The sequence below is a fragment of the Lissotriton vulgaris genome, chromosome 1_1 (genome assembly GCF_964263255.1).
Source record: "Lissotriton vulgaris chromosome 1_1, aLisVul1.2, whole genome shotgun sequence".
NCBI lineage: Eukaryota > Metazoa > Chordata > Amphibia > Caudata > Salamandridae > Lissotriton > Lissotriton vulgaris.
Window position 1 is genome coordinate 1,047,752,131 of NC_141685.1, and position 18,012 is coordinate 1,047,770,142.

The 18,012-nt window shown below is 49.3% G+C and overlaps 1 protein-coding gene across 1 annotated transcript in view; it reads right to left on the reverse strand.

Moving 5' to 3' along the window:
- PRKCSH (PRKCSH beta subunit of glucosidase II) overlaps nt 1–18,012 on the reverse strand; it is a 313,184-nt gene that overhangs the window by 191,434 nt on the left and 103,738 nt on the right. The window contains exon 9 of the mRNA XM_086962739.1: nt 5,763–5,849. Coding sequence (XP_086818865.1) covers nt 5,763–5,849 — 87 coding nt within the window. The remainder of the gene's footprint in view (nt 1–5,762; nt 5,850–18,012) is intronic.

An 18,012-nucleotide genomic window follows, 5' to 3' on the forward strand; every position in this document is an offset into this window, starting at 1 on the left:
TTTACCCCTTACAACTACCTTGAAGGTGTCCCAGTTTGTCAAATGAGAGGTGTCTTTGGGATTGTTATTGGTGAAGAAATCCTTGATCGCCTTCCTCAAGTCATCTCGAAGTAGCTGACACCTGTTGAGGATATTGGGAAAGTACCATCTTGTAAGTTTGGAATGGGGCAGGAGCCAGTCAAGCAGAAGTTCCAGAGGTGTGAAGTCCGAGAGACAGATCAGGTGCAACTGGGCGCCCGCCAGCATCAGACATAGAACATGGCTGGTGAATATATGGTCTATCCAAGAGTATGACCTATGAGAGTGGGGGAAAAAGGAGAAGTCCCTTGTTGAGGGATTGAGGGCCCTCCGACTATCAGCCCTAGGGGCTGTATTGATGATTTAAGGGACTTACTAAACACACCTGCTGCTGCTCTATGTGAGTGAGTAGAATATACCTTGGGGTCGCAGACAATATTGAAGTAAACCAATAGCAGAATGTCCCCCACCACAAAGCTTTCTAGTTTTGATAATAAGGAAAGGAGAAAGTCTGACTGACCAGAATTAGGAGCATAGACCGTAGCTGTAGTGCACGGGCGGCCCAGCAAAATACTCTTGATCATAAGAAATCTCCCTATTTTATCAGCCTTTATGTCATGGAGTTGAAAATGAATGCAAGAGTGGAGCAGAAGTGCGACTCCATTCTGTTTGGTAGTTGTTGAGGATCTATATATCAAAGGGTAGCTTTTGTGGCGTAATCTAAGGTCCTTGCCTCTCTTAATGTGTGTTTCCTGAAGGGTTACTATAGGGACATGATGGTCTCCAAAGAATATCGAAAGGCGTTGCCTTTTGTTGGGGGAAATTAATACCCTAACGTTTCAAGACATACAGTTGATTAAGACATTGGCAGAGACCACCTCTTTTGTGGATGCGAACCAACCCCTGAACTGGCGTTCCCTCAGGGCCATTGTGATCTGTCTGAACTGCTGTATGCGTGCAAGCGTGGCTTGGGCTACATCTTAAAAGAGCGAACACGTGGTCCCCTGAAAGGAGACCACATCACTGCTCTGAGCTTTCCGAATGACCTCTTCCTTTATTTTAAAAGAGCTAAATTTAGCCAAGATGTCTTGTGGCACCTGTTGTCCCCTGTATGTGCTGTCCCACTCTTTCTAAGCGGACCTCCAGACATTCATCCCCCAACACATTGGAAAAGAGGCCCACCATGAATACCTCCAAGTCAGGTCCCTAACTTCCTTCCTCCAGGTCCCTCAATCGTATGTTATCTCTGCCAGAGCGATTCTCTAGGTCTTCACACTTTAACGGGGCAGCGTGCAATTGGTGGACATGCTGGTAGTACCCTCCTCCAATGGTTTTACTTGTCCCTCGAGCTCCTGGCATTTCGCTTCTAGGTCTAGAGTGCGGGCCCCATCGAGTCCACATCAACTAATGACACTAGCTTCGTCCCCATCTATGAGCGGAAAGCCTCGAACGTAGCGCCAATGTCTGCCTTAATGTCTTCCCTGAGTTTCTTCTTGAACTCCCGCAAGGTCACCAGCAGGTCCTCCCGGGTCAGCGTCATGCTGTCCGCTGCGCAGTGCCTCACCACCTTCTCCAGTCGGGACTCAGCAGGGGTAAAGTAGCTGGAGACTATTTGATTGGGTCTTTTTAGGCGGCATATGGACAGCGCCCCTTGTTGACGCGTTGTCGTTCCCGAGTTGGATGGGTACTCAGTTGAAGGAGTTCAGGCAAGAGAGGTAGGGGCTGTCCAGAGATAACCAGCACGAGTTGCAAAATAACAGGGATTGCACCAGGCCGCCCTGGATCACACCGATAAAGTCCCCTCTTGATTGCGGTCGCACCTCCTGAGCAGGCTGCTAGCAGAGTAGATCTCATAAGTACACCACTGCAAGGTCAGCCCTCCTTCAAGTAGGCCACTCCCACTTACTGGATAGCCATGTGTATCGGGTTATTGCCTTGTCGCAAGTTCATCATGCAGCAACTTAGGGGCAGGCAACCACAGATAGCCTTGGGGCAGCTCGCCCCCGCCCATTCACTTGGGTCCCAGCAGTGGAGGTGTGGTGCAATTCGCGGGGCCCCCCCATCTTCACCCGGTCGAATGCACGCAGACCCTGGGTCTCATGGCTAAATGGCATCAGGCACATTGCTCCTTTTCCCCCGGCGCTCCTCCGGGTGCCATTTTAAAGTCAAACAGCACGAACAGTCCAGTGGGGACCACCCCCTATCTGCCTTTTCAAGGGGAGGGGGGCGCTCCCGCACTCCAAACCCTGGTGCGTGCTCCTACCTGTCAATGCTGGGCGGCAGGAAATCTCCTCCACCGCGCCCGCAGCCAAAGTTAGGTCCCAGCTGTGTATCTCACTCAGGCCACACCTCTCTGGTTGCCAGTCTCCTCTAGATGCCCACCACTGGTGGAGGGCGGATTTACACGGGGGTATGAAGGCTGCGGGATCGCACCTTGTCACCTCTACTGGACACCAGCCCAGCCGGGGCAACCGGGGAGAAGCGGTATCGGCACCATTTTCAGTGACTCTGCTGCTGCCGATCGTGTTCCGGCCACTCGCCAAAAAGTCTCCTCCCTTGCTGCAATTTCACTCAGAAGGGTGTTCTCCAATGGCAGCGTGTCTGGGGCTCGGGTGGTTTCCCAAAACATGATGTGGGACACGTCGCAGAGTTACTAAATGCGGGGCTCGAGGCTGAGCCGATCTGGATCACATCTGCGCAGCCATGATGGTTGACCAAGCCACCCACCCTAAATAATTTATAGTTTAACTAAAATCTGTTACCACTCTTTATACGTTCTTTTTGGGACACTTAAGACCTGCCATTCACTACAATGCATTTCATTGAAGAGCTATCCGGTGCATTGGTCCCAAGATGGCTGCCAACACTCCCTGGATGAGGTGTTGGTAGCCAATCAGATCCCACCATGAGATCTGCACTTAGGCTCCGCCCAGATATACTCAATTGGTTTTCCTTTAATTTTTCCAAAACTATTGAATGGATTTACACCACATAAAAAGTGTGCTCTCCGGAGAAAAATCTACCTTTCCGACAAATTTGGTGTAATTCTTTCCAGCGGTTCAGGATGCAGAAGTGTATAAAGGTGATGAAAGTTAACATGAGAAATGCACTTTAATGACCCCCCTGTTTTTCTATGCCCCCCACTTGACGGATCACCCCAAAACATTCCATGCACCTTCATCATCTTATCTGGGGGAGTACCCGGTTCAGAGTCGGAGCCAAATAGATAATGTAGAGATAATTTAGCCTCTGCTGGTGTGTCCACCATGGTAGAGGCATTAGTACAGAGACTGGCTGAATGATGGTAGCGGGACTGTTGTCAAGAATGGCCTGAAGTCGGTTTGGTGTCCAAATCTGGATCAGCACCGAATCCTTTTCACCAGCAAATGCCAGAGTGTTCGTCTGTACCAGAGTATATATGTGGCCAGAGTGGATTCCAAGGGGTCAAAAAGGCCTGAGGACAGATCTGCTGACAGAAACCAAACTGGAGGCTCCTGGGGTTCCTTGGGGCTCACCAAAATGCTGTAGCTTGGTCTCCTTGAAGGATTAAAGCGGTTGTAAAGTCGCCAATGGCTTGGAAAACTTGGGCACACCTGTATCACTTGAGGAATCTGCTCCGTGACCAGGGACCCATGGAGAGACCAATCAACATCATTGTGCCTTCTTTTTGGACACAATGTCAGGATGGGATTGAATGCTGCTTCACTTTTTTTTGTTTCGTTTTGACTTATTGGAGGACTTGCACTGCGAAGCTGAGGTCTCAGTGGAGCAGCTTTGGGAGCTACAGTTAGTACCTTGGTGCAGGAGCATAGTTCATGAAAGGGCTGTGACTTTATGTTCGGTGATATAAAGCTTTGATTCTTGGTCCTGGATCGCCTTCAGGTGCATGACACCGCATTTGTTGCACAATTTCGAGTTGTGCCCAAAGCACAAAAAACAGAAACATCTCATATCGGTCCTTGACTTATATCTGCTTTCTCCAGTCATGGCACGGTTTGAAACCTGTTGTTTTAGGAGGGGCATTATTCCCCGACACACTAATTTATCAGTAGAGATTTAGATCCATGTCGGAAGCACAGAAGAAATTGAACTGACATAAGCATGCAGGGGTCGCACTTATATACTCTGCTTTGTCAATCTCAGGGCAGTTCGAAGCCGACCCTGAGCTGCACGATGTCACCTAGTGCTATGTGGGAGCAATGCTGGAAAATAAAAGTTTCCAGTCTGGCACCTGGTGAGTATTTGAAGCTGATGAATCAGCAGTTATAGGAGTACATTAGAAATGTTGTAGATTTGAAAGTCTTAAATAACATTTTATTTTGCAGGATTTGCGTCCAAGTTTCTTTTGAACTGCTGTTTCAAGAAAGTGTTTCTCTGAGAATGGGATGGGGGAACTGCAAGAAGCAGGCGAGGCAGTCCTAGAAAACAGAGGCATATGTTGAGAAATTAAGAAGCGAGAGTCCAGGGACGACTCAGATGAGTGCAAGGAAGCTCACAACACTGCCCCTAAGTAGGGGAACCATCAGCAAAAGCAAGCAATGCTCCAGTGAAGGGGGTAGCCAGAGGAACACGTTGCCAATAGGTTCCTGTTGCATTTAGCACTGTGGAAGCGGACAGGTATAATCTTGACTAATTTGAATTCACCTCCACTGTCAAGTTTTCCTTTCTTGTGCACCCCCATGTCCTAAAGTTGCCACTGTCAAGTTTTCCTTTCTTGTGCACCCCCATGTCCTAAAGTTGCTGGTCATATTGTATTCTAAACGAAGCATAGAAATTAGTATTTGATGGCTATTCTCCTCACACAGTCGGCTATCTGACATTCATGCCAACAATGTGATTGTGCTTTTTTAGCTGTGGCTCTCATGCTGAATGCCAAATGTGTAGGATGTGCTTACAGAAGAAATTCAGGCAAGTACGCCTTTGGCCCGTCTTCCCACTAGTGAACAGGGAAAATAGTGTACCAGTGGTAATTCATCATGTCATTAGAGTGTTCTTGTCTTCACAGTGGTCATGAGGGCGAAGTTTCCTGGAATTACATATGTGCATTTAACAATATAAAAGAAAGAGGTAACGTCCCCATGGCAGCCCACATCACACCATTGCCAGTGCACATGAATGTGTGTGCCTTTATGTCTGTATACACATATACAAGCATCTATGTTTGTCTGAGAAGATAGGTGTCCCTTTGTGTCTTTCCCCATATGAGCACGAATGTATTCAGCTGTGGAGTTCTAGGAACTAACTGCATTAGCCAGCCAACAGGTTATCACCGACATCCACTGTTCAGTGGGTGGTCTAGGGGTCAGATTGCTGATAGCGGTCTGGTCTCACAAGTAGGTACAAGCGTTCCACCATAGGGACTCCTACAGGTAGTTCTTCGCCACATTCCCCCACAAAAATTTACTCAGAGGGAAAATGACGCTGGTAAAGGAGCCAACAGGCATAAAAAAAAGACAGAGTTTGCCATACAACTGTACTTCGCTCTCAAAACTTTCTGTAAAGCTATATTATGGTGCCCCGCCTGTAACTCTGGGTATGCCACGCGTCTGGAGAAAAGATGGACTAAGTCCTACTAACACAGGGTCTTACAGTGAGTACTTTGTACTTGTTTCCACCTTGTGCACTCACATCCACAGTAACCTGTTTTCCTTCATTGAACATACACTCACTTTCAAGCTAATACTTTAAATGTATGTGCGAACAATCTTCGGATAAGCCACATTTTCCTGCCCCTTAACACTCACCTCCGAGTTGTATTTGTCCTTTATGGCAGGCCACACTTTGTCGTGGAATGTGGCCACATCTGCCTTTTCATTGCCACCAAGCAGGGCCTGAAATGAAGAAGGGAACAGTGTCAGTTATTAAATATGCGAGGTCCTCACTCAAGAATTGGAACTGGGAAGGCTTTTAGAACTTTAGGAAGACAAACATATCACATTAGTTATGCAGCATCAATGAGGGCCAAAGCATTACACACATCAAGACCGTCATGGTGTTCTCTTCTACTGCCATGGAACACGAGCAGACAGCTTTGACATCTGAAGTGACAACTAAGGGGATGCAAATCTTCTGGACTTGTGGCTTCCAGGAAAGAATCCGTACTCTGGACCGGGCCGATAGAACTGGACATCGTATTTCAGGTATGAACCCTAGAAATGAACATTGGTCTACAGGGGACCCCCAGGAGTGGGAAATGAACCACAAGAACAAGCTTTAAATATCTAAAAATAGGAAAACTTTACAATTTCCCTGCAGTGTGCGGTAACCTTCAGAACCAGTAGTCAGCCTCCATGGCACACGCTGTATTATAGAGCCTCCCTCTATCCAAGCATAGAAATTACTATTGAAAGGTCTAATTCCTTTGGTAAGTGGCGGTGAAGCCACTGCCACGCAAAGACGAAAAGTAGTGTCCTCCTTTGTCAGAGAACATTTTTAAGATACAGAACAGTTAATTTTATACGATCAGTAGACCTAGTATTGGTCATTTAAGTCCATCTGATGAACGTATCTGAACAGGTCCCTTGAATGAAAAGCACTTCCAGAAGAATCCAACAAAGCCAATGCTTTTCAGTTTGGGGTGCGAAAGTGGATTTCAGTGTAGCAGGCGATGGGGCTTGGAAGCAGCAGACAGTATTGCAGAAAGAGTTTTTTTACACTCATTTTGTATATCTCACCGAGGAGTAGCAGTAAGCATATTCTTTCACCGGCATGGCATTTAAGATTAGGGTTCCAAAATTAACAACATTTTTATGGATTCCAGAATGAAAGATTCTCATATATCATACACTTTGCATTTATCCATAATCTGCGTTTCCACTGGTGCATGTATCATCAGGATCCATGTTAGGATTCAGTAGAACATGAGGGTTTCTTTGTGGTGACATTTTGGGGAGGTAATGTTTGAGGACCGCGGCAGAGGGGCAGTAATTTTTACAAAGATGCTTCACAGCTGTTGAAGTAGTACAGTAAGACTGCCTCATCGAAACTGACGGAATCCTTTGCATATGTTAGAAGGGCTGTGGAGGGAAGGCGTCAGACTGTGAGGCAAGTTACGGATAATTCTGAAAAATAAACATTTCTCTCTTTTTCCCCTTACGGAAACCAATTTTCTGGAATTTCAGCCTTTTTTTTCTTGACTCCAAGTTTAGCATTCTTCCGAGTTTAAAAGTATCCCTAGGTTACCTGGGGGGGGGGCAATGCCACGCTCACCTAAGTCAGAAACAGAAATTAACAGAAGCGAATACACTAATGCCATGAGCCGGCATCAATAATGCATTAGGTGCTTTACAAGCAACCAACTTAACCCCTTCACTGCGGCGGCTATTCCGCTGCAGTGCTAAGGGGGTGGGGGGGGCGCGCGGCGGTCCCGTGCTTGTGACGGAATTGCTCCGTCACGGCACGCGGGTGAGCTGTGCTTGTGACGGAACGGTTCCGTCACGGCCCCGCCCACGCTACAGAACGTTAGCGCAGGCGCGGAATTCACGCCGCGCAGGCGCGGTGAGAGGGCCGTGACGGAACCATTCCGTCACCAGCACAGCCCACCCGAGGCTCGTGACGGAACGGTTCCGTAACGAGCATGGGAGGGGTTAATACTTTGAAATTTCCTCCAGCCCAGTTTACCGTCCAAAACCTTAAGTTTAAAACAAGTTTGAATACAGCGCTCGTCCTGCAAGGTGCTGCCGCCACCTAGTGGCAGAAATGAAGCTACTGTTTAATAAACTGAACCATTACATAGGTTTTGAGCTATTTATTAACATTTGTTTTAAATCTAAACGTCACAAATTTTATTCAAAAAACAAATTACTTGTTTCAGAATTAGATAACGTGTAGTACCTGAATGTGGTACCAACAAGCTCATCAGTGAATTGTCGAACTAGTATGCAAGTTCCTAAATAGGATCTGTTTAGATGGAATGAGACCATAGCGTAGAACCAGGTGGTGGGACAGTGGAAAGAATATTTACCAGAAGCAGCATTACCGAAAGTAAGTAACTTGTTCTTCTGATAGATTCTTCTAACAGCAAATTCCTCACATTGTGAACAGATGTCAAAACAGTACAACCTAAGGTCGTGGGTCTATGAAATGGCTCAGACTAAAGTCTTGCAGTACTGAGCAGGCAAAATGCCCATCTCGACAGACCGGACTGTCGAGGCAGTAGTGCTTCATATGTGCAGGGACTCCCACCTAGCTCTTTGAAAGATATCGAGGCCATGCATTCTGTGTGCCAACTCAGTGGGAGCAGCATTGGCTCTAATGAATACACCCTCAGGGCTTCAGAAGGCTGCTTCTTAGCCAATGTATATTAATTTTTGTGAACCATGGATTGACAGGTGATGTGTTTCTGTACCCTCTTGTCCTTTACACAAGAGAACCCCAAAAAGATTATCATCTACCCGAGGTTTCTTGGTACGATAAATATACAAATTCTCTGCTCTTTTGAGGTCCAGGTGAGAGTCCTATTCTTTCTAAAGATGAGGCAGAGCAAACAAGTATGGAAGGATAATGGCTTGTCCGAAGTAAAAAGAGGTCACAAGGTATATGGAAAAAAAGGATGGTTGGTCCAGCAAATGCAGAAAGGCTGAGAGGTCACCGAGAGGCTCTACTGGTAACTCCTAATAGTGCCCAGAGCAAGAGTTTGCTGTACTAAAAACAAAGCAAACAAGACATAAGACAGTTTTGTCTGCAAAGGGTCCAACTTGCAGGTAGTGCACTAAGCCACAAACATGGCCCAGAGGCCTGCATACACAGACTATGTAAAAAGGTGCCAGACTGCAAGGTTTAGGTCAACAACCTCTGGAGGAAGATCAAAAGGGAGCAAATATCACTGCTCAATTTCCACGCATGGACGTGAAGGTTGTGCAGGCTCAGTTGCAAGACCCTGCACTGTTACAGCAACAGAAGGCCCTTCTGAAGAGGCCTCTCGATTTGAACACTGATTCTCAAGCCCAGAAAGTCCAGGTAACACGCTCTCCTGGCCCAATCGGAGCAACTAGATGATTTGTCCCCAGGAGAGGGGGGTGGCAGGATGACATACAAGAGTACAGTGCTCAACTCTAGGCAGAACGTGTCTCAAAGAGAGAGCCTTCTTGGAAACTCCAGCATGCAATAGTTCTTTCTTGGCGTTCGCCCTAAACACCAAGCAAATGGAACACAACTCTTACAAATGGATGTGGAGTCCAGTCTCTGCTGCAGACCAGAGACCTCGGATGTCCACCTCTCTCAGATGGCCTCCCCAACCTAGTAGTGATACATCCATCACCATCAACTCTGGATAGAGTAAGGAGAAGGGTCTGCCACTGGTCTAGCTGCAATCAAGAAGCCACCACTGCAGATCCTTTGCAGTATCCTCCGACAAACTGGATGGAATCCAACAGACTTCCCTGGTATATAGGCCAACTGAGACTTCATATCCCAATGCAGAGCCTGCCTGCGCCTTCTGGTGTCATTGGCAAACTGGATACAGGAGGCTAGCAGACTGAGTAGCCTTTTAGCCATCCTCATTGAGACCCCCCCCCCAGGAGAGGGGCTGAAACATCTAGGTCATAGCCCAAAAGTCCTGAGCTCGCTGGCCTTGAGGAAAGGCCTGAAATTATCTTGTATAGCTCCAATGAATGGGAGTCTCAGCAAAAGAGTCAGTTGTGAATTCAGGAGGTCGATTGAGAACGTCAGCGATGTCAATAGGTTTTCGCCGTCATCTGTAGGTTGTCTGCAACCACCTTTTGGCAAGCCCATAAGCAGTTGTCGAGGTAGGACTGACCTCCTAAGATGGGGAGCGATCACCACTATCACCTTTGTAAACAATAAAGTGGCACTGGTGAGGCCAAGGGTGAGCAAGGGAAAGTGCTCAAGGCACACCTTGAAATGTAGGTTTAATTTGTGGGCCTGCAGGAGGGAGGGATGTGAACATAAGCATCCTGCAGGTCTAAGGCCACTATCCACTCAATAAGCATCCTGCATGTCCAATGCCACCATCCAGTCTGTAGGATCTAGGACAGAAAGAACCAGGGCGAGGGTGAGTATCTTGAAATCTTATTTGCTCAGGAAGAATTTGAGAGGGCTAAGATCTAGGATAGGGTGGAGGCTTCGGTCCTTTTTCAGCACAGGGAAGTAGCAGGAATAAAAACTTGTGCCCACTTCCAACACTTTCTACGGTTCCTTTGGTCAAAAAAGCTAGCACCTCTTGGCATAAGACAGACAGATGGCCCTCCACCAGGCATTCCAAAGAGCGTGGCCATGCACCAAGTTGAAAAGGAATGGCAGTACTAAGTCATGTTAGACAATCTGCAGGACCATTTATCAGATGTGATTATTGCCTCGACTGGGTGAAGTGGCTGATCCTGTCTCCTACAGAATGGGTCTGACACTAAGAGCGCACTACAGGGTTTTGAGGCTGTTGCACAGTGGGGCCTGACGAAGTTCTATACGCGAAGCCCCTACCCCTAACACATCTCCTTAAGTGGCAACATTGCTGTGGGGATTGCTGTTCTGGATCTGAAAGGTCCAAGGAGTGTGCTGTGGCACTACTTGCCTTAGCATGCTCCCGGACTGAGTCCGCTTTTAACCAAACAGGTGGAGCAGTTAAAAGGTATGTTCATTAAGGACGCCTGGACATGCCCCAGAGAAGCATGCAGACTTCATCTATGAGGGGCAGAGAAGCACCACACCAGTTCCCATAGCCTTACCTCGACAATCTGTGGTCCCATCCCAACCATGTTAAAAAGAAGCTGGTAAGTCATCTGGGACAGCAGGTAACATCTCAACAACAATGTCCCAAAGTGCGTGGATGTAGTGGCCGAGCAGACAACGTGCATTACCCAACCTCAAGGCAAGGCTGGCTGAGAAGAGCATACCCTTACAAAACATATCTATGCATTTTAACTCCCTGAAAGGGGGAGTGGTTCACTTTGCGTTTTCAGATAGCGTTTGGTTTCATTTGAGCATTGCCATCACATGTCCTGGAAGGAGTAGTTTCTGTCCTGTAACTCCAGTTCTGTAGTAGGGGTATCTCTGTGTATAGTCATAATCTAGTGAATAGTCCCACCCATGTGCGTGGACCCCGGAGCAATCAAAGATAATCTCTTAAGGTGCCAAAAAATGCAGAACTGCAAAGACACTTAAGAGAGAATTTAAAGACAGATAATGCAGCCTATATCCACAGGCTACACTGTCCAGTACTTCAACTAGAAATTCCACCAAAAATCCACGCAAACAGCACAGCCTGCCCAGTTTCCTCCATAGAGAAACTTGCCTCTACCAGCAAAAGCCTCTGGAATGATAGAGAGGAAGGTATGGACAGACAAGCCCCATAGGCTGCCATTATGTGGCTCAAACAGGATACTGTGCCTTTAAGAGAACTTTCCAGAACTTCTGTGTATCCCTGAATGCACAGCAGGTCCCTTTTACTTTCAGTTCTTTTTGAAGGCGTAACACGCCAGACCTGTAGCATTCCTTACATGAATATCTTTCTCCACCGGGGAGGAGGGCGGGCGCTTATGACTATAACAGAGATACCCCTACTACAGAACTGGAGTTACAGGACAGAAACTACTCCTTCTGTAGTAGGGGATCTCTGTCTATAGTCATAATCTAGTGAATAGAATGGTAAGCCCATCCCCACACCAAAGCGGCGGTGGAGAGTAAAGAAATAATACCACTATTGTGCGAACAGATTTCGCAGCGAAGCCTGCCCAACCTGAGCGTCTGCCCTGGCATCAGTGTCCAGGCAGTAATGCTTAGCAAAAGTATGGACCGACTTCCAAGTGGCCGCCTTGCAGATTTCTGCAATAGGCACATTACGTAGCAAAGCAGTCGTGGAAGCTTTGCCCCTGGTGGAATGAGCCTTAGGTTTACCTCCTAAGGTCGTATTAGCCTTTTGATAACACAATTGTATGCAGGACACAATCCATCTAGAGATGGACTGTTTAGCGAGACCGGTCCTGACTGATCCATAATTGATAAACAATTGGTCCGACCAACGAATATCTTTGGTCTTATCCAGATAAATTTCAACACCCTCCTAACATCCAGGGAATGTAAAGACCTTTCCACTGGAGATGAAGGTTTCTGAAAAAACATAGGCAAAGGTATGGTCTGGTTGACATGAAAATCAGAAATAACCTTGGGAAGAAATTTAGGGTGAGTACGCATAACAACCTTAGCAGCATGAAATACAGTATAAGGTTCTTGGCAACACAACGCCTGAATTTCACTCACCCTGCGGGCCGATGTGATGGCCACGAGGAACGCCGCCTTCCAGGACAGGTGCTGCAACGAAGCCTTATGATTAGGTTCAAAAGGCTCCTTCATCATTCTGGACAGCACCACATTTAATTCCCATGAAGGCGAAGGAAGCTGGACATGAGGGAATACTTTCTTCAAGCCTTCCAAAAAATCTTTGATCACAGGGATCTGGAAGAAGGAAGTCTGTGAAGGGCATTTCCTGTAGGCAGTCAATGCAGCAAGATGGACCTTAATGGAATGGAAATTAAGGCCAGACTGTGCCAAATGCAGAAGATAAGGAGGGTTGACATCCTCCTTACACGTCGTAGGGTCAAAGTTATTGGACCTGCACCAGATGCAGAATCTCTTCCACTTGTAAGCAGAAGAAGTCCTAGTGGAAGGTCGCTTAGCCTCCTTAAGTATGTCCATACAATCTTCAGGCAGATTCAAATGGCCATATTGTACTATCTCAGGAGCCATGTCGCCAAACTCAAAGACGAGAGGTTCGGGTGCACCATCTGCCCCCCGAACTTCATGAGAAGGTCCGGCCTGCACGGCAATCGTATGTGAGGAAGGAGAGACCGGTGAAGCAGGTCTGTGAACCACCACTGTCTGGGCCATTCCGGGGCGATCAATATCATCCGCGCCCTGGACCGGGAGAGGTTGATGAGCACCGCCGGAATCAGGGAAATGGGTGGAAAAGCGTACAGAAAGTTGTTCGACCAGTCGATCCATAGGGTATTCCCAAACTTCCCCTGTTGATAGTACCTGGAGGCGAAGTCTCGGCATTTGCTGTTTTCGGCGGTGGCGAACAGATCTACGTCTGGAGTCCCCCACCTTGCGAAGGCTTCTCCTAGCACTTCATCGTTAATGACCCATTCGTGGTTTTCCTAAATCAGTCTGTTCAGTGCGTCCGCCTGAACATTCTGCACACCTGGCAGATGGGTAGCCGTTATCGTCAGTCCTCTGGCCAGAAGCCAGTGCCAGATCGCCTACGCCTCCTGTGACAGAGTGCGCGATCTCGAGCCCCCCTGCTGGTTGAGGTAATACATCGTGGTCGTATTGTCAGTCTGTACAAGCAGAGAATTGGTCTGAAAGGACGGATGAAAGGCCTTCAGTGCCAAGTGAACAGCTCTGAGTTCCAGGAAATTGATGTGGTACGTGGACACCGTCGAAGACCATGTCCCTTGAATCTGTAAGTCTCCGGAGTGCGCTCCCCAGCCGTGGAGGGACGCATCAGTTACGATAGTCTGAGTGGGAATGTCCTTGTGAAAGGGAACCCCTTTGTGGAGATTCTCCGCTGAACACCACCACTTCAGAGACTGAAGAGCATGCAGAGACAGTCGTATCCTGTCGTCCCAAGATCCTTTCCTCTGATCCCACTGGTCCTCCAAGCAATCCTGCAGAGGTCTCATGTGCAGCCGTGCGTGAGGAAGATACAAGAGGCCATCAACCCCAGTAGAGAAGACACCGTCCTCACTGTTGTAGATGGAGCGGTCATAAGAGCCTGAGCCTTCCGAAAGATCGATAGTAGTCGCTCCTCCGAAGGAGACACGCTTGCTGACAGCGTATTGATGGAGGCTCCCAAGTACTGTATGCACTGGACCGGAGTCGGGACAGACTTGGACATGTTGATGTGCAACCCGAGCTTGTTCAAGAGAACGCACGTCTTCTGGAAGTGTGCTTGAGCTTGCGAGAAGGAGGAGGCCTTGATCAACCAATCGTCCAGGTACGGGTAGACAAGCACCTTGTTCTTCCTTAGGTGTGCTGCTACCACTGCCATGCACTTCGAGAATGTTCTGGGTGCAGACTTCAGTCCGAATGGCAGTACTGTGTACTGATAATGATTGGCGCCGACTTGGAATCGCAGGAACTTCCTGTGTTTGTGTGCAATGGGCACATGGAAGTACGCATCTTGTAGGTCTATAGCACATAGCCAGTCTCCCTGTTGCAACTGAGGATAAATCTGATGCAACGACAGCATGCGAAACTTCTCTCTGCGAATCCACTTGTTTGCCTGTCGCAAATCCAGAATGGGCCTGAACTCGTTCTTGTCCTTCTTGCGAACCAGGAAGAACCGGGAGTACAGACCTCTTCCTCTTTGAGACAGAGGTACGTCTTCTATCGCCCTTTTTCTTAACAGGATATCGGCCTCCGGCTGGAGCTCGCGCAGCTGGAACTGCGAGCTGACCGGAGGCATTGATGGAGGCGGGCTAGTGAACCGAAGACTGTATCCATTGCAAACAATATTCAGCACCCACTTGTCCCGAGTAATTTTTCTCCACTCTGCCAGAAAAAATTGAACGCTTCCCCCCACCGGATTGGGTAGCGGATGTGGGGGAAGTAACCGCTCAGGGACGAGACCCAGCCGGGCCCTTGTTCGCTGTAGAGGACTGCTGGCCCCCTCTACCCTTCTGGCGCTTCTGGAAGGGTCTCCGGAACTGGTGCAGTTGTTGTTGCTGCTGCTGTCCTGAAGTCTGTCCTCACCCTCTGCCCTGCGCACCGAACCGCCTCTGGAACGGGCGGTAGGCCTTCTTTTCTTTGGGCTTCTCCAAGTCCACAGCCGTCAGGGTCTCTGCCTTCGCCTTCATGCGGGCCATCTCATCGTCGGCATGCTTGCTGAACAGGGTTTCCCCTGAGAAGGGCAGGTTGGCCACCCGCTGCAGGGCCTCCGGCTTGAGCGATGTGAGGCTGAGCCAAGCATGGCGCCACTGGTTGATCCCATGACAGTACCCATGGGCAGCCAAAAGAGACATCCACAGCCGCGCTGATGACCTGGTTCGAAACCAGCATCCCCTCCTTGAGGATCTCCTGGAAGTCCTCCTTCTTATCCAGGAGCTCCGTGAACTGTTGAAGGGATTCCCACAGGGCACGGTCATATCGCCCTAGCATCGCTGGAGGCCTTCATGGCCGTGGAAGCCGTCCCACAAGCCTTCCTGCCAGCTGAATCGATCCAAAAGCTCTCCTTATCAGGCGGTACGGTTGAAGACTGGGAGGTAGAATGTAGGTTCCTGGCCGCCGTCACAATAACAGAGTCCGGAACCGGGTCTATCCGTAGAAAAGCCGGGTCCGAATCCGCGGCCCTGTACTTCTTCAGAAGACGGGAGGGAGCGGCCTTCGCCACTGCTGGCGTGAGGAACAGCTCCTCCGCAGGCTCTACCAACCCAGGTACTAGCGGCAGCAAAGGGCGAGACAAATGCTTCTTGTGAAGCGTCTCAAAAATCACGGACGTCGTGGGTGTTGGAGCCGTCACCGTGATTCCCAATTTCGCTTCCCCCCCTCAGGAGAACATCCTGGAACGTGCTGATTTCGTCCACGGGAGACACCCTTGTCCACGGGGATTCCGACAAGGTCGGTGAATAGGTCCTGGTCGAGTTTGAGTGGGACCGCGATCCGCGCCTCCTATGGCGCCATCTTGACCTGGTGGAAGATCTAGGCCGACTCCTCGATCTCCCCCTCCGTCTGGAGCGTGGTCGTGACCTCCTTGGCTTTGGTCGATCCGCCGGTTCCCCAGGGGCGGGCGACTTTGGCTTGGCCGGGGCCCTCGGCTGAGGGATCCCTTTGGGAGGCGTCGGAAGTCGGGGCAGCAGGACCGACCTCGGAGGGATCGGAGGCGGCTTGTCTGCTGGCAGCTGAGGTTGAGGCAGAGAATGAGGACGCAGTGGAAGTGGTGGTAGCGGAGGAGGAGTAGGGGCCCACGGGGGGAGCGCCCTCGGTAATGGAGGCGGGGGCGTAACCGTCCTCTGCGGCGGGGTATACACCATGGAGTACACCGAACCCGGTGAACCACCTTCCTTTCCAGCCTGGGACGTTGGCGAACCTCCCATAGGTACCTGGCGCCTTCTAGAGTGACTCCTGGCGCCAGTCCTTCTCTTCGGCGTCGAAGAACGGCGACCGGACGGCGAGCGTCGGTGCCTCGACAGCGAGCGTCTTCTCCTCGGCGTCGACCGTCTCTCCCTCGACAGCAAATGCCTTCGCCTCGACGACGACCTCCTTCGCCTCGACGACGACCTCCTTCGCCTCGACAACGATCTTCTCTTCTCCTTTTTGCCGACGGCGAACGGCGGTATCGCCTCGACGGCGAGCGCCGACGCCGGGCATCTCGACGTCGATCACTCGACGACGACTCCGACGAGGGCGACGACGAAATAGTCACAGGAAACCTCGACGGCAGTCTGTTCAGTTCCTCGCTCGACGTCGCTTCGACCCAGAGCCCTGGGGAGACGGGGAACAGACGGTAGTCATCCCTCTCGACGCCGTAGTCGGTGCAATCGACCCAGACGGAGAATGGGGACGCTTGCTGGTCTTCCTGCCCCTGGGGAGCCCCCCAGAGGCCTCAGCACGGGCAGTGGAAGCCCCTCCAGACCCACCTTGCGCCTTCTTTCCTCAAGGCCCTGAAGCCTGATCTTCTTTCTATATTTCAGGGTCCACGCCAGAGAAGCCCTGACAAATGACACTCCTCTGGGACATGGGAAGAGGGAAGGCAGAGGATACACACCTCATGAGGATCGGATTTGGCCTTCTTCCTGGAGCACTCTGGACATTTGTCAAATAATGCAGGCATATTTGACATTCAAAGAGTCCACCAAAGGATTAACAAGAAGCAAGGCACCAAAGTACTTTAGAAAAGCACTCAAATACTTGAATAAAAGTGAAAAATTACCAATAAACCCTTGAAAAGGGAGAGCTCAATGCTCCAGGGTCATGCTTGCAGGAGCAGGACAAAAGAACTGAAAGTAAAAGGGACCTGCTGTGCATTCTGGGATACTGGGAGAAGTTCTGGAAAGTTCTCTTAAAGGCACAGTATCCTGTTTGAGCCACATAATGGCAGCCTATGGGGCTTGTCTGTCCATACCTTCCTCTCTATCATTCCAGAGGCTTTGGCTGGTAGAGGCAAGTTTCTCTATGAAGGTAACTAGGCAGGCTGTGCTGTTTGTGTGGATTTTTGGTGGAATTTCTAGTTGAAGTACTGGACAGTGTAGCCTGTGGATATAGGCTGCATTATCTGTCTTTAAATTCTCTCTTAAGTGTCTTTGCAGTTCTGCATTTTTTGACATTTAAGAGATTATTTTTGATTGCTACGGGGTCCACGCACATGGGCGGGACTATTCACTAGATTATGACTATACACAGAGATCCCCTACTACAGAACTGTGTGTTGAACCCACGCACCAGAGGCACACCTCATGGGGATCGGCCAGAGACTACTGCTTGCAACAATCCTTAAAAGATTTAAACCATGTTGTTTTGATGGGTGATATGCACCTTCAACACTGAAAGTTTTTCAAGAAAATATCTCCACAGAGTGAAGGTAGTAGAAACAGAGCTCCGGATTTACGTCTGAAGGCGTGGAAGAAAGGAACTGACATCAGCATGCATGGATAGCACTTATATGCTGCTCAGTTCGTCACTTGACCTATGGTCAAACACCAAACGGACCTTTTCCTCCTATTATCATCCGAAAAACCTGATGTCCTTATGTTGACCGAGACATGGCTCTTGGAGGACTCATTACCAGATATCCTGGCTGTTCTACCGGCCGATTATTTTATACTTACTGGTAATCGGCCCCCAGGCAAGAAAGGCGGTGGTGTAGCGGCCATCATTCATAAATCTCACAATTGCATGGCTTTACCAACCTTGTCCTTGGGCGATTCAGACAACATCGTCTTTAAAATGGATACTACCAAGGGCGCCATTCTCTTCGTCCTTATCTATCGCCCCCCACACTCGATGCCCTCCTTCCCCACTTCTCTGGCCGAACAACTGGCACCG